Raw genomic sequence first — 15,625 nt, 5'->3', positions numbered from 1 at the left:
CTGCTAAATAATCTTACCATATTGTAAGAAACAACACAGTTCTAGTAGCAACAAAGTTATTTTTTTAAACGTCTGATAATAGTTTTGGTCATTGAACAGGATCTTACACTACATGATACTAGTTCAGAATAATAATCTACAAATGATATATAAATATTAGCCATTTGAAAATAAGTAAAGTAAGACTCATTTTTAGTCAACTTTGTTACCTGGTACTTGACCAGGTGTCACACTTAGAACTACACAAATTCGCAGGTATTCTAAGTACACGAGGCACTACTAAGAACCTATGGTTTCATCCAAGTTATGTCTTATCCTTTTGGGATCCAGGTCTAATTAGATTAAGATCAGATGGAGAGCAGAATCGTGGTACTGTTTCTATGCATCTTCTACTATAAAACATTTAAGCAACCTTTAAAGAATACCAAACACGTACGGCATTGTTTTTCAACCTGTGGCTCGCGATTCCCTTAGGGGTCGCGAAGCTTCTGTAGACAGAGGTCGAGACAACTATTTCAGTAAAAAAACATAAGGATTAAAAAAAATTGATTTATGTACCTGGATTCAACAAAAGGATAATATATATTCATAAACATGCATACATAGTATGCATGATAAAAAAGCAAAGGAGGAAATATTCAGTAATCGGGGCAAATCACGAAATATTTTTTCACATCATCTAAAAAGGTTGAAAAATATGACTGCCGTACGGATAAGTTATTATATTTTTAAAACTGGCCATTCCATTCATCTAACTTCAAAAGCAAAATTATAATAATAGTTACTATCTACCAAAAATAATTTGTATATTATAAAGCATAAGTATTAAGTACAGTAAATGAACTAAATTATACTAGAGATTAAAAAATATTATGTCGTTTAACGTAGTACGAAGGCTGTTTGAAAAGTTCTCGGTCTAATACTTCTGCCGTCTGCGTGACTTAAGAGGCCGGGTGCCATCGAAATTCTCATACATACGTAATACAAAAATCATTTTCTCGTACGAAAATATTTAACATGTTTGAGTTATTTTTCAGCTTAAAATAGTAATTAGTTCCTACACTTTATTTTTACAAAAGCTCCTTTTTGCTTACGGCAACGGTGGGCGCGTCTAGTTTCGGAGTGGCTACCGACTGGTCAGCGTAATCTAGGCCGACTCAAAAAAAGGTGGCCGACGAATTGGATGCGCTCGACAAAGAGTGGCCAGTAACATCACAAGATCGCCAATTATGGAACAAAAGAGTGGAGGCATTTGCCCAGCAGTGGGATACAGTGGGCCAATAATAATAATAATAATAAATAACATAATATTTGCTTTATAATTTATAAACATAAAAAAAATGTCTGTGCAAAACCTTTGCCGCATTTGCTGACAAAAATCAAAATGCCAGGCAGCTCAAAAGTTAAATAGATATTTTGTTTTTTTTTTCTTATGAAAAAGATCAAATTATATAAATCATTTTATAATCATGTATCCAAATAATAGCTTACACTTTTAATCAGGGTGGAAAATTTGGCCATAGAAAAATCTTGTCATCTTGAATGTTACAGATTGAAACCATATTTTCTGTTAAAATTAAAAAATATATAGATAATATATTAAATGATTTCATTCGAAAAATACTTACAGCCGAGAACTTATCAAACAGCCTAAGTATACTTATATTTGACTCCACTTGTTGTACAGTATTCACGTTAAGTTTGAAAGTCTTTAAAGATACGTGAAACTATATATTTCAGACAAAATATATAGTAAATCGCAAGCACGATGTTTTAAACCAAACGCGAATAGATTAAAACTCTCCTAAACAACAATATCTACGCACTACGCAGGGTGTACCTATCAATGCGGTCCATAATTGACTTTTCCAATACCAGACGAAGGCAATGTCTGCTTTGACTGACACATTGTCAAGCATTACGCTGTGTAAATATGTTTTACCAGTGTTTAGTATACATTATACTACGCATTTGTAAATACAAAACATTGTCTTTTACAATAAAATGACAAAAGTCTTAAAAATAAATATAAGGGACCTTGTAAATTAAGATTGCAAGCAGTTTCTTACACGATTTGTCTTTTACATTTTACAATTAAACTATTTTAGTTACGCAACTACACAGTACCTACTTAGGTAATAAATATACCAAGTACTTTCTTAATTTAAGTCGTATTTAAATCAGGATTAAAATATATTACGCATGAAGAAACAAGAACGGTACTTGCAATATATTGCACGTAAGCAGTATCTATTTAAATTTAAAAATACAGTGTAATACGTTAAAATAATTACGTTTAATTATAATATTATTACGTATATCAACGGTAAATATAGTCAAGATATTCATTTTGATCAAAATGTAAACCTCTAGGGTCTATAATGCTTTCAAATTAAATTGACACAAATAAGCGAAAAAAAAATACAATGGCACATTAATTTGGTAGGGTTTCATTTTTAACTGTCAAGAAGTAAAATATAATAAATATAATATTATTTAAAATTTTATTATATTTTATTTTGATGTTCAAGCAATGTTCGTTAAGTATTAGTTTTTTTTAATGATATAAATATGTTGAGCATTTAATGTGTTGCTTAATTGAATGAAATTGTAATGTCGTTTTAGTAATATAGTATGATAATATATAATAAAATAGTATGATAATCTAATATCCCCATATTAGATTATCATATATATTGGTTCCGAGATCATTGAGTCAATTATATTGGATAATGTAATATAGACATATTATGATTCATTTCTTCCTTGATCATAGATTTTTGACATTTGCTGAGAGATTGGATCCAAATCTTTAAAATCCAAATCTTTTTGACAAATCAAATTCTCTGAGATCTAGTAACCCTGACGTCAATACCTGTCAGCGTTAGCGCTCTCCATTGGCTATTGAAACCACATATGGCGTAAAATAGGATCAATGAAATATGATAATGTAATATGCAGATATGATCAAATGATCATATAATTTATATATATTGGATCCTATATATGATCCAATATAAATGATAATGTAATACCCCCCTTAAAGTAAATAAATAAATACTTGTAAATCTATTTTCAAGTTAAACGACTGATGTAAGTATAATATTATAACGACGACGACGACCTTGTTTGGAGCTGTGTTCCTTGCAAGGCCATTAGGCAGTGACGGATTAGCCCTTAATCAAATTAAGCAATTGCCTAGGGCATCACGTCTGAGGGAGCACCAGAAGAGTAAAGGTTCAAAGACCGATTCTAGTTGAGATACGGATAGGGAGGCCCACAGGCATGGATTGCTTAGGGCATCAAGTAGTCTTAATCCGTCACTGCCATTAGGAAGAGCTTAGCAAAACTTAAGTTTATTAAATGGCTATTGAAGCTAGGTTAAAAAGAGATTTATAATATGATACCTTATAATATGATAAAACAGAGCATTACTTGATAATATTTTGTTTTCTTAATTTATTTAGTTAATAAATGAATAACTAGCATTTTCCCGTTAGAGTGGGCTCACATGGTGCAGGGCCCTTCTAGAGACATCTAGAATCCATTCATTATGTACGTCACACGATTTGTCATGAATTTTAGAACCCTCCTCGCCTCCCTAGTGTGACGTCACAAACTTGCCATTTTACATTGTAAAAATTAAAACCACCTTAACAATTACAATGTTTGCCATTCAATTTATTTCTTTTAAAACGTGATGTCACAACTTAGGACCCCCACTCCCTCCATGTCACACCATGTCACACTTCGTCGACCCCCTACCACCCTTTAGGTGTGACATACTTTATGGATGACCTGCTAGGCTGCATCTCAAGAATATATAGATATATATTTCGCGACTTCCGAAATTTCCATGAACAAGGTGTGCCCCGCGGTGTTACCCGTGCTTTATTAGGGAAAATAAATTGTGACATTTTCCCGCCGTAAAATGTAGCGTGTTAGGGTATCAGCTAAGTCGTTGGACTTAGCTTATCAATCGCTCGAACCGTTTATACGTGAAGACGTAACAAATATACACAGCTACAAAATTTCGCCTTTACAATATTAGTGTATCAGAATTTTTTCATCAAAAAATTCAATCATAATAGCGTCACGTCGCGTCTTGACCCTAACTGCAGTTTAAATGATATTCAAAGTTAAAAACTTTTATAATCTGGTCGCGAAACACATAGAAATTCGCACATTGACTAGCTACTTGTCTTTTCAGACATGCAAGAAAATATCATCTTAGATTTTTGTTTGTAAATACAATGCAAATAATTGTTTTATCTTGCCCTTGTTAGCGAGCCCCTAGACTGGACGATCAATAATTTTAATGTGCAATATCACGTATTGTCCAATATTATTGACCGTCTAGGGTTAGTATTGAACGCGCCGCCTTTCAATTTTGTTGTCATAAGTTGTTCAATAAATATTGTGTGTGATATAGCGCAATAAAATTGATCGTCTAGGGGCCGGCTTAAGGGGGCGACTAACCCAAAATGTTCGATTGTATAATTTATTTTTATACTTGAAAATAAGCCCCGAATTGTTTCATTTTCTAAAATTAGATACTACATTATATTTCCGAGAATTCGATCTGAGCAAAAACACGATATCTTAAAATATTTTCAATAGAAAAAAATCACAAAGATGTATCTAATTTTCACGAATTTTTCATTTATTGCCATAACCTTTTATTGAACAAAGTTAATATTTTAACACATTGTATAAAATTCTATCATTCACAATTTTTAAGATGTTGTATAATTTTATAGAGTTATCGAGAAAAAACTAATTTGGCGATGAATCCGCGTCGTCCATTTTCACCTGGCAAATGAAAGACGGGCGTGAGTGTGAAGAGAGAAGGATGATGTTTGATTTTTTGGGTTAGTCGCCCTTTTAATGTATGGGTCTAACGTGCCTATAGATTACCTTAACCATACAACTTCACTTCAGTCTCCACGCACTTCTTCATCAGATCATCTAATTCGCCCAAAGTTTTCTCCTTCTTGGTATACTTCTGTATGAAGTCAGCAATCTCGGCTATGCATCCATCCTCCATTTCTTGCAGGACTTTGGAGATCTTGTCGTTGTTCGCTCTGACTACGTGCTCTGCGTGTAACTTGTATAGCTTGTGCTCTCTCTTTGGCTGAAATGTTTGAATTCTCAGTAAAATTGTGTAAAATAGTTTTTTCGGTTATAATTGTATGTTAAATATGCCTAATATTATTATTTCACTATTATTTATAACGAAAGAGACAACTTATTTATTCAATGGTGAGCTGAATACATTTGTCTAGACTGCGTAATTCTAATAAACTGTTTTTTCAATCCTTCTCAATATTTTATATTTCAGTTCAAACTACCAACGCCTAAACGTAGACTTGAATTAAATGAATTTAATGGGTTTGATCATACAATCAGTATTAGCAGGGCTTTTGCAGCCCTGCGAATACTGATTGAATCATACCACGCAATCTGTTTAAGGGGTATGAAGATTCTGGCCGACCTACTTTCGCTAAATGTGTTTTTTCGCGTTCACAAATATTTTTTTCAAAAATGGATAGCTAACATCAATACAAACAAAAAATAATCTTAGACAAAACCACTTAAAAAGTCACATTTCGAAGATATGAGCTGTTAAAGTTTTACCAATATATGATATTGCAACTTTGGCAGCTCAAATCTTCGAAATGTGACACCTTACGTGATTTGGTCCACGATTATTTTTTGTTTGTATTGATGTTAGCTATCCATTTTTGAAAAAAAATATTTGTGAACGCGAATAAACACATTTAGCGGTCAGTAGGTCGGCCAGGCTCCATACAAAAATCTTCGTACCCCTTTATAAAATTATGTATTCTATCGTCTTTTTTTAACTTTGACTTGGTTTATTACATGATATTATTACCATTTAAATTCACATAATGTTATGGGCTGAACCCCAATAAAACCAAATGGTAGTTACGGCCCTGGGCAGTTATAGTTTTTATGATATAGGATCCCTCCATAGAACGACCTTCACCGAGCTGGTTAATGGATAAAAAGTAATTTATATTTAATTACGTATGTCAATAAATTTATTGCAAGTGGGTTTGCAACTAAAAAATTTTAGTCCAGAATAAAAAAAATATCAAAATATTTTTTTTTACATTTTTTTTGGTTTAGTTAATAGAAAAATTCCATATCAATCGAAAGTATAAAGCCCGTAGAATATGCATTAAGCATTAACCAGACCGGTACTATAGTATCGATTTTTTCCCGTCAAAACTCTTGGGTAGGCAACCCAAGAGTTTTGACGGGAAAAAATAGACAACCTAATAGTATTCTAACTTAGAATATGCAAACATTAGGTTGTCTATTTTTCTTTAGAATTTCTAAGGGCTTCATACTTTCGATTGGTATGGAATTTGTCTATTAACCAAACCAGTGAAATGAAAAGTGCAACCCACTAGCAACATATTTATTGACATACGTAGTTGAATAAATAATACTTTTCATCCATTAACCAGCTCGGTGAAGGTCGTTCTATGGTGGGATCTTAGCCATCAAGGCCCAAGGAGACTTTATTGACACAATTACAATAAATAATTAACAATCGTGGTAAAGTTAGTAGTTACTTAACTAAAATTAATCGATCGTTTAAAAATATATAATTAATAAGTGCAGAAAGGAAATCGAAATACATAAAAATTTGCGTAGCACGGAGTGTGAGAACTGTCACGGAACTGTTATATGGAATCAAATCACTAAAGAATCATTTTACCTCGTTCGGACTCTCGGTATATTCGGAGATAGCAGCGTTGGGTGTGAACACGAAGGGTTTGAAGTATGACACGCTGGGATCCGGAGTAGCTGTGAACCAGTGTACACTTATACCCTCTGACGATAGCGATGACACCTGAAACGCATGAACTTACAGAAGTTGAAGATAAGTTATACATATTAAGGTCAAAAAAATTAAAAGGGTTATTATTTCTGAACTTATCACTGATAACCCTAAAAAAAATAAGATTTTTTTTTAATATCAATTATTGGAAATTGACACATGGGAGTTCTACTCTTGCATTTGGAATTATTATGTTTTTGTATCTACTAAAAACATAATAATTCCAAATGCAAGATGTATAGATATCTATCTATAATTTATTATAAAACAAAGTCTCTTTTTTCCCTCATGTCCCTTTAATCTTTAAAACTACGAAACGGATTTTGATGATTCTTTCAGTGTTAGATAGCCCATTTATCGAGGAAGGCTAATAGGAGCGAAGAAATACAGGAAAATGTGGAAAAAACGAAGAAAATTATTTGAAAAAGCTAACTTGAACGCACTATTCTCAGGAACTACTGGTCCGATTTAAAAATTATTTCAGTGTTAGATAACCCATTTATTGAGGAAGGCTATAAGGCTATATTTTATCACGCTAAGACTAATAGGAAAATGTGCTATCGATTTTAATCATTTTTTCAGTGGCTACGACGATTAGGATGTGGGACGCAAGAAGAACCGGTGTTCTTCTTGCGTCCCGGGATTTTCGGGATTACTTGTTGAAGGACCCGGGAGAACCGGGACTTTCGGGACTTTTGGGTATTTTTTTTACGTAGGTAATGAATATAATATATATCCTACGTAATTTTTTTTTATATACGAAAACAGAAACATAATTTGCGTGGGTTGGTTTTTCTTTTTTCTGTAGTTTATGCCCATTTGTGTTGTGATTTACTCATTCAACTAAAAGGACATATCTTTTTCGAGTAGCCTTTAACTTTTAAGGTTTTTTGTAGGCAATTTTTAGCCAAAATGGCGAAAAATTGCCTTCGTTTGCAACACTGCGCAGCGGCGCGGCTACACGGTTAGTTGCGGTGCGGGAGGGGTGGACGAATCGCGTGCGCGCGTATTTTGATTTTATTACTTTAATGGTTTATCTACTCTTTTTTATTATAAAGAGGAAAGATTTTTTGAATATACATATATGTAATCGATAAACTCTGAACTACTGAAACGATTTAAAAAAATATAGCATCATTCATTAGAAAGCCACATCAACTCTGAGCTGAGTATGATTGATATAGACTATAGACTGTTTTACCGCGGGAAAACGCCTTATTCTGACGGGAAAACGGGCAGCAGTAGCAAGCACCGGGTAAACCGATCAGCGAACCACTATCTACACTATTAGGTTAGGTATTACAAAGAGGAAAGATTTGTTATTTGTAGGTATTCTAGGTATGTAACCTATAAACTCAAAAACTACTGATTATATTTTAAAAATTCTTTTACCACTAAAAAGCTATAACATTCCTAAGTAGTAAGTAACAAAGGATATTTTTGACCTCATTCGCTCGGAAAAACGTGTAGCAGCGGGTGAAACCGCAAGGCGGACCTCTAGTTTTAAATAAAATCTTAGTAAGAAACCTTTTATCATGATATCTGAATGGGGAAACTCAAATTCTTAACTTAAGTTTATACTTTTCAACTAAGTCCCGAAGGTCCCGAAAGTCCCGAAAGTCCCGGGACGAGGTTTTATCGTCCCGGTTCTTTAGTCTATACAAAAATCCCGGGATTTCCCGGAATTTTCGGGACCGAGATTTCCCGGGACCATTCCCTAGTGGCTATATTATACTCGTGCGATGCCGGGGCGGGTCGCTAGTATTCAATAAAAGGCGGATGTCATTTTTAAGGGGGAAAAAACACTGTGGGGCGTGAAGAGGTAAGAGACAAACAGACACACTTCCGAATATAAATTCGTATGTTATGTATATATTAGTATGGATAGCGTGCATTGCTTCCGCTAATCCACACCGACATTTTGTCTGTATCTTCATCCATCGGCATTTTTTAAATACTGACAGCGAGTAGCGAATATGAAGCGTACGGCATATGGCCTGATAACAATGCGCTATAGTTTGTGCGTTTTAAGATGATATCGATGACACTTTTCATATTCCTTGCTACGGGTTTTTTTTTACAAGAAAACAAAAAAAAAACAAAATATAATAAATTATATTCCATCTACAAAAACAAATGTTTCCTATAATTGTAAATGAATAAAAATGAAAAGTTGCTAAATGCTAACATATTAGTATAAAATTATAAATTTTAACTGTGAAAATTATTGTTACGAAAATATTTGAAAAATGTCAGATGCATGAAATGGAACTTATGCCAATACAGATTGACACTGCTGAATCGAAATCAAATCGATAAAAAGGGCGGCCATTTTAAATCGCCGGCGCCACTCTGAAACTTCAGTACGAAATCGATAATTTCGATTGCAATTCCTTTACGAAGTGATTCGATATTTTTAAATTATCGATTAATTTTCTTAGGTAACTTCCCTACTATTGTCAATTATAATGTGTCACCCATATCATCTTCAAACGCCTTTATATATACACCTTTTCCGTATTCGTTTTCCTTAGACTAGCCCAAACGTTCAATTTTCTTCAGTTGCAGCGACGGCTTGCACTCGAAACGCGCGTGCAGAATTTATTCCGTTCGGAAAAAAGCCAACGTTTGCGTCAGTTAATGTATTTTCTACTGATTCCATGCTTTTGAATGTCCGAATATGGAAAACGAATTTGGAAATCGAGAACGATAAAAGTGTGTACGCGGCCAGCCTTAACAGAGGCTTTCGATTATGAAATGAAATGCAAAACTGTATACTATCGAGAATACTTTTCGCAAATACACAGTATCTCACTCAGAGATATTTAATGACGATTTAACTTCAATTTAATGAAGAATTTCACAGATAATGTATGGGGCTACAGTAATAATTATGAGTTAAGTAATTAATTTTCGTCTTGAGTGCGGCAGTTTAGGCCGAAATTTTAATCGCAAGTCGCAAAACCCAAAGCAGCATGCAAGGGTTTCCCGTTTAGACAATAACATAGCGTTAGTTAGGTTCAAGTAAATAAATCGATACCACGCCCTTGTAACTTGACCTCGGTGCTATAAGGAATTAGTTTGCGAAGCTTAATGAATTGGACCTTTTAGCGGATTCCAGTAATTTCACCATAAAGGTCAGGTCACACCGAAGCTAGTCTCAACTTTAGCAAAGCATTACAAAATCGACAAATCATAATATTTTCTTCTTAAGGTGATAGCAAATTAATTATTTATAGGGGAGCCCAGCTCAAAGCGGCCATAGGAGGCAAAGCGGCCACCTTAATATTTCGGTTATTTAAAAAGGCAGAGCAACGATGCTGCTCTGGCGCATAGTGAACATCCCGCCCAGCCCCGCTCCATGATGCGGTAGCGGTTGGGGAAGGCGCGAGCTTGTAGCGCCAAAAATATTGGAATTGCACGTTTTATTAAAAAAAAACGCAAAGTAAATTCTTTCTGTTTTAATTATTTTCTTGTACATTTGAATGCTTCTATTTTCCCGGTGTCGTTGCTTATCTATTTAGCTTTATCTATGTTGTTTTTATTCTGGAGTATGATAAAAAATTCGAAAGAAAATTATGTTTAAAACAGAACGGTTGCCAAATGGCAAAGCGGACCGGGCAAAGCGGCCAATAGGCCGCTAAGCTAAATGATAGTTTTTATATGATAATTACTTAAAACAGCTGTTATTAGATGGTGAACAAACTTATCAAAAGAAAACTATCCAGGGGTCATGGGAAGAGACTACGATGGCGCGAGCTATTAAATATGTTCAACAAAATCGGGGTTCAGTCAAATTAGTAAAAAACAAACATGGTCATACTTTAAGGAGACATTTAAAACAGGAATATATCGATAAAACAAAGTTTAATTGATATATTTTGACTATTTTTATTTGAGAAGAGTTGATTATTTTTTATAAAATAATATTGTGATTGTTGGAAGATAAACTCCTGTCAAGAAACCTCAGAAACCGGGCAGAAGCGATATAAGTAGCAGTTTACAGAATTGTTTTTCTATAAATACCTATTTTTGAACATTTTTAGCATTCATTTATTTAATAGAAAAAAATACCATTTCGTGTGAACATTTGGGCTGGCCATGTTGCCCTTACCCCTATGGCCGCTTTAGGCGGGCCCTCGGGCAAAGCGGTTTTTTGGTTGCCGTAATATGTAATCATGAGCTAATTTTAAGATTTGGTTAAATATGAATCACACATAGCAGAAATATAATAAATGCACTATCTAGTAGCACATTTTTTATTTTTAAATATATAATATTTCGTCTTTTTTTTCAAATAGAAAGTTAAGGTGGCCACTTTGAGCTGACCTCCCCTATATATTAAATAAAATTCGTTCTATAAAATGATGTGAAACCTCGCACATTCTTCAGCACCGTACACGCCGCATATCGTGTACTATGGGGCGCGTACGACGCGTACGGTGCTTAAAGCCCGGCCGCACATTCTCCGAATTTCTGATCAGAAAAATTCGGACGCCCCGCCCCACTCATATATTTTGACAAGTAAGAAATTCTGATAGTGTGCGGGTTCTACAACAAAATGATACGAACAGGGTGCGTTCCGTCGGGCGTCCGAATTTTTCTGATCAGAAATTTTGGATAATGTCCGGCCGGGCTAAAATGTGCGATTAGCTTTGTTACTTTTCAGGTAGTTTACAGACCCACAGAACACGTCTTATAAACAGACTATTAGTGTACGAGTTCAGAGTATTTGTAGTTTGGCTGTTTGCACTTTTGATTGGCTAACGTCAAAACCAATCAACAACGCTGTTGAAAAGGTAGTAATGGCGGCATTCCGTTCCTAGCGATACGCTATACCACCACCAATAAAAATTCAAATAAAATGCCTCTACAACTCTACTATGGATTTAATTTTGCTTTACGCCACTGCAATGGAGTGACAGCTTCGGACGCCAGAACAATATCGGTAGATTAGTAGTAGAGTAGATTTTTGTCGATCGCACGACGCGAGGTTCGAAAAGCCACCATAAGATAAGTCCAGTGACGGATTAATCCTTAATTAAATTAAGCAATTAGGGCATCGCGTCTAAGGAGGCACCAGAAGATTAAAGGTTCAAAGATCGATTCCAGTTGACATACGGACGGACGTGATGCCCTAAGCCCCAAGCAACACAATATACATGGATTGTTTAGGGCATTAAGTAGTATTAATCCGTCACTGAATAGTAAAATAACTCCCACACCGGTTTCGGTGACGGGGCCGGTTTTATTGAAACCAGGCCAGGGATACACAGGAGTAATTTCACTGGATAAGCTTAGTACCTGGCTGCCCAAAGTAGGGAAAGTGTCGTCGCAGTCCCGGCATATGGAGCTGTCCTTGTCTCGGAGTATACGGAACATGTCTTTCACGTCGAAGGCCCCGGACGCCGTGCCACTTTCCAACAGCTTCTCACCAGCTCGTTGACGAATCTCGTCACCGCCGGAGGAGAAGGCGTTGGTGAAATCGAACACACCCTGTAAAATGTAATATTCGATGAGAGCTGAGGCAAGACCGCTTAGATATCAAATGTGCAGGATAGAATGATGTGAAGGTTCGAATTTATATTTTTTAAGTATAGGCCACTTTAATTTTGCCGAACTCTGCCGCCATCCTAGGGCGCTGCCGCCCGCCCTAGGACGCCACAGGACGCTGCCGCCCATTATAGGTCATGGCCATGTATGGTGGTAATAGGAGATAAATTACTAGAGGAGTATACTGTAGCATTTTTAAACACTTGAGCCTGATATCATTTAGTGCAATGCAAAGCAATCCTTCCTATTGGTACCAATAATAGTATTAAGTATTTATTTTAATAATATCATATATTTCTTTGGCATGTATTAGAATCCTTACATTATGATAATAACTTCTAAATTTGTATTTTCTCGATATATTTTTAGGGTTCCGTACCCAAAAAGTAAAAACGGAACCCTATTACTAAGACTTCGTTGTCTGTACGTCTGTCTGTTTGTCTATCTGTCACCAAGCTCAAAGCTGTATCTCAAAAACCACTACCTATAGCTAAAATAAACATTTAAGGGGGGACTACTTTACAACAAACATATTATTTTTTCGGCCTTTTTTGTTTCATATCAATAATTGACATTATTGATATACATATTATGTATTATACTGTTATTGTATATATGTAAAAAATAGCTAACGCGTTGTATATTTTTCTCTTACTAAATCACTGCATAACGTGCTTATCATTATCTTCTATATAAAAATGGATTTTCAAATGTGTTAGTCGCGCTAAAACTTGAAAACGGCTGGGCGGATTGGGATGATTTTAGTCTTAAAATATTTGTAGAAGTCCAGGGAAGGTTTTAAAGTGACACAAAGTTTACCGGGACAGCTAGTTTTATAAATAACTAGCTGTCCCAGTGAACTTTCGAGTTTTAGCGCGACTAACACATTTGAAAATCCATTTATATATATATATATATATATATCCATCGTTTCAACTATCTGACGGAGTTACGGGCGTCATCTAGTTATTTTATATTATTTAATTTCTCTGTAAACAATTAAGAATAGCTAAAACTACATTTATTTTCTGTTATAAATATGAGTTTTATGTAAATTTTTATGTAAATTCATGTCTTATTATATTATTTTCTTTCTAAGGTTTTATAATTAAAATAGAAATAATATTAGTATTATTATTAAGGCCCAAATTTTACTTTTTACAAGTGAATTATAAAAAAATTAAATCTTACCTTCCCATCCCAGAGACCCATAGCCTGAGCTTTCTCCTGTAGTTTTTCCGAATGCTTATCAATTTTAGTCCTTATAGTTAGACCATTTGAAATGTTTCTGTAGCCTGAAGTGATTCTTTCTGCCGCCCAGTATTTTCCACTTGTTTCTAGCACCCAGGCTTCTTTGGGATCAGCAATCAGGAATGAGTTGTGGTAGAAGTGGCTGTCATCTGACTCAGAGCAGGGTCCACCTTGTCCGTACTTCTCTAGGAGTGATGTTATAACGTCCAGGGCACCTTCGGCAGAGTCGCCTCTCTCCAAGCCCAACCTGAACAAAGAAAATAAATTGCTTATTTTTTAAATAGAACTAGCAATGTGCATAATAACTGAAACTGTAAAAATCTAGATTCCGAGTACATTGTATTCTTGGCTCTAATACAAATTACTCATAGGTGCATAACTTGTTTATTTTTACCTTTTTCCTCTGTTATGTAACATACCTCTACATAACGTATAATCCTCAACACAAAATTACCATAATAATATAGCGATTTCCTTATCTTACCGCACTAGGTCCATTCCAATAAGTCTCTTCTGTCTTGCATCACCATCACCTTCGTTATGATTGGTCCACACTGCTTCATTTCCAATGGCTACATTCTTGTCATTAGCTCCCATCTCTGCACCCCACATCCAAGCTGGCTTACTTAGAATAACACTATTGATTGGATCGGGACTCTCCTCAATAGTTATATATGTACACTAAAATAGAGTATACAGATTTGTTTTGACGCACATAAGCGTCTCAATTATAGATATAGTTTGAATTACATAACAATTCTTTTATTGGTAACTCGCTGTTGCCCACGACTTCGTCCGCATCAGCAAAATGTGATAACAAAGATAATAAAAAAGAGAAAAAAATCCCCTTTATAAAAAAAGTGAAATATATCCTCCTTTTCGGAGGTCGGTTAAAACGTAGCCTAAGTTATTCCTTACTATATCAGCTATGTGCCTAAAAAAGTCCCGTCAAAATCGCTCCAGCCATTTCAGAGATTAGCCGGAACAAACAGACAGACATACAGACAGACAAAAATTGTAAATATTGCTATTTGGGTATATGTACCGTATGAACATTCATATGCATGTAGTAAAAAACGGTTCTTTCAACGGTTATATTATTATTATATATTATTATTATATGTATAGATATGTATAGATATACTTTATAGCATAGTTTCATGTCCATTTATTACAAAATACTATATAAAATAAAATTATTTTTCTTCCTTGAAGAATAATAAATAATATTAAATTTTAATTATAGTTACTTCAATGCAATTTACTAAAATTTGAAAGGCTCTAAAATATACGTATAATCCACGACGATCACCCTTTTCACTTTATTTGTTGTTTTTTTTTTTTATGTAAAAATTTTACCTTCAACTTGGAGTCTAGTGCCCGGTCCTTAGACAAAATCACTTCTTGGACTTCGTTCTGAGGTCGATCAGAATTTTTACCGAAAATGACTATATTGTTTTTAGTGAGTGGCGGCAGTACTACAAATGTATCGCAAGATCGAGGCATCGTCATTGTGATGATTTATCCCAAATTGAAATTTAGCAACGATAACGTTTATTTATTTATTTTCAATAGATCAAAACGACCGACCGCGAATATTACAATTTTCTGACAGTAATGACAATTGACATTCAGACTTACTTGACAGTTTGACTTTTTTTGTTCTTATTATGGCACTTCGGCTATAGGCCGGCCCAGTGGGCCCAAAAACCAAATATGAATTTTAACATTTTTTTCATCTGGCGATTGGTCCCAAGTATTTTTTTTTTATGACTTTTGGGCTAATGTCCATAGGGCTAGCAAAAAAGTTGTAGATTTGAATAAAAAACAAAATAATTGCTTTGTATGAAAGCATATTTTATTACACACTGAATGAATATAATATGATATTTAAAGAAAAATAATACAATGGACATGTTTATATTATAATCTCTTATGACATAAATA

The 15,625-nt window shown here is 34.6% G+C and overlaps 1 protein-coding gene across 1 annotated transcript; it reads right to left on the bottom strand.

Annotated features, from left to right (window-relative positions):
• Positions 1-4,863: 4,863 nt before the first annotated feature.
• On the bottom strand, positions 4,864-15,250 carry LOC121739138 (secernin-2). Its single transcript, XM_042131477.1, has 6 exons — positions 15,038-15,250; positions 14,163-14,359; positions 13,619-13,925; positions 12,179-12,370; positions 6,752-6,886; positions 4,864-5,134 (listed from the first exon to the last, which is right to left on the bottom strand). Exons 1-6 carry the CDS (start codon positions 15,188-15,190, stop codon positions 4,919-4,921), a joined length of 1,200 nt encoding a protein of 399 aa, XP_041987411.1. The 5' UTR covers positions 15,191-15,250; the 3' UTR covers positions 4,864-4,918.
• Positions 15,251-15,625: the final 375 nt, after the last annotated feature.

The sequence above is a fragment of the Aricia agestis genome, chromosome Z, assembly GCF_905147365.1.
Source record: "Aricia agestis chromosome Z, ilAriAges1.1, whole genome shotgun sequence".
Taxonomy (NCBI): Eukaryota; Metazoa; Arthropoda; class Insecta; order Lepidoptera; family Lycaenidae; genus Aricia; species Aricia agestis.
Note: the sequence above shows the minus strand (reverse complement) of the source record. Positions and strands in the feature narration are given on the sequence as shown.

Bases quoted from the DNA above. Each gene is read 5' to 3' on its own strand.
- LOC121739138 (XM_042131477.1), bottom strand. From the start codon at position 15,190: ATGACGATGCCTCGATCTTGCGATACATTTGTAGTACTGCCGCCACTC. The intron at 13,926-14,162 runs GTAAGATAAGGA...TTCTTTGTTCAG, and splicing joins ATTGGAATGGACCTAGTGCG to GTTGGGCTTGGAGAGAGGCG. The intron at 12,371-13,618 runs GTAAGATTTAAT...TACATTTTACAG, and splicing joins TGGGTCTCTGGGATGGGAAG to GGTGTGTTCGATTTCACCAA.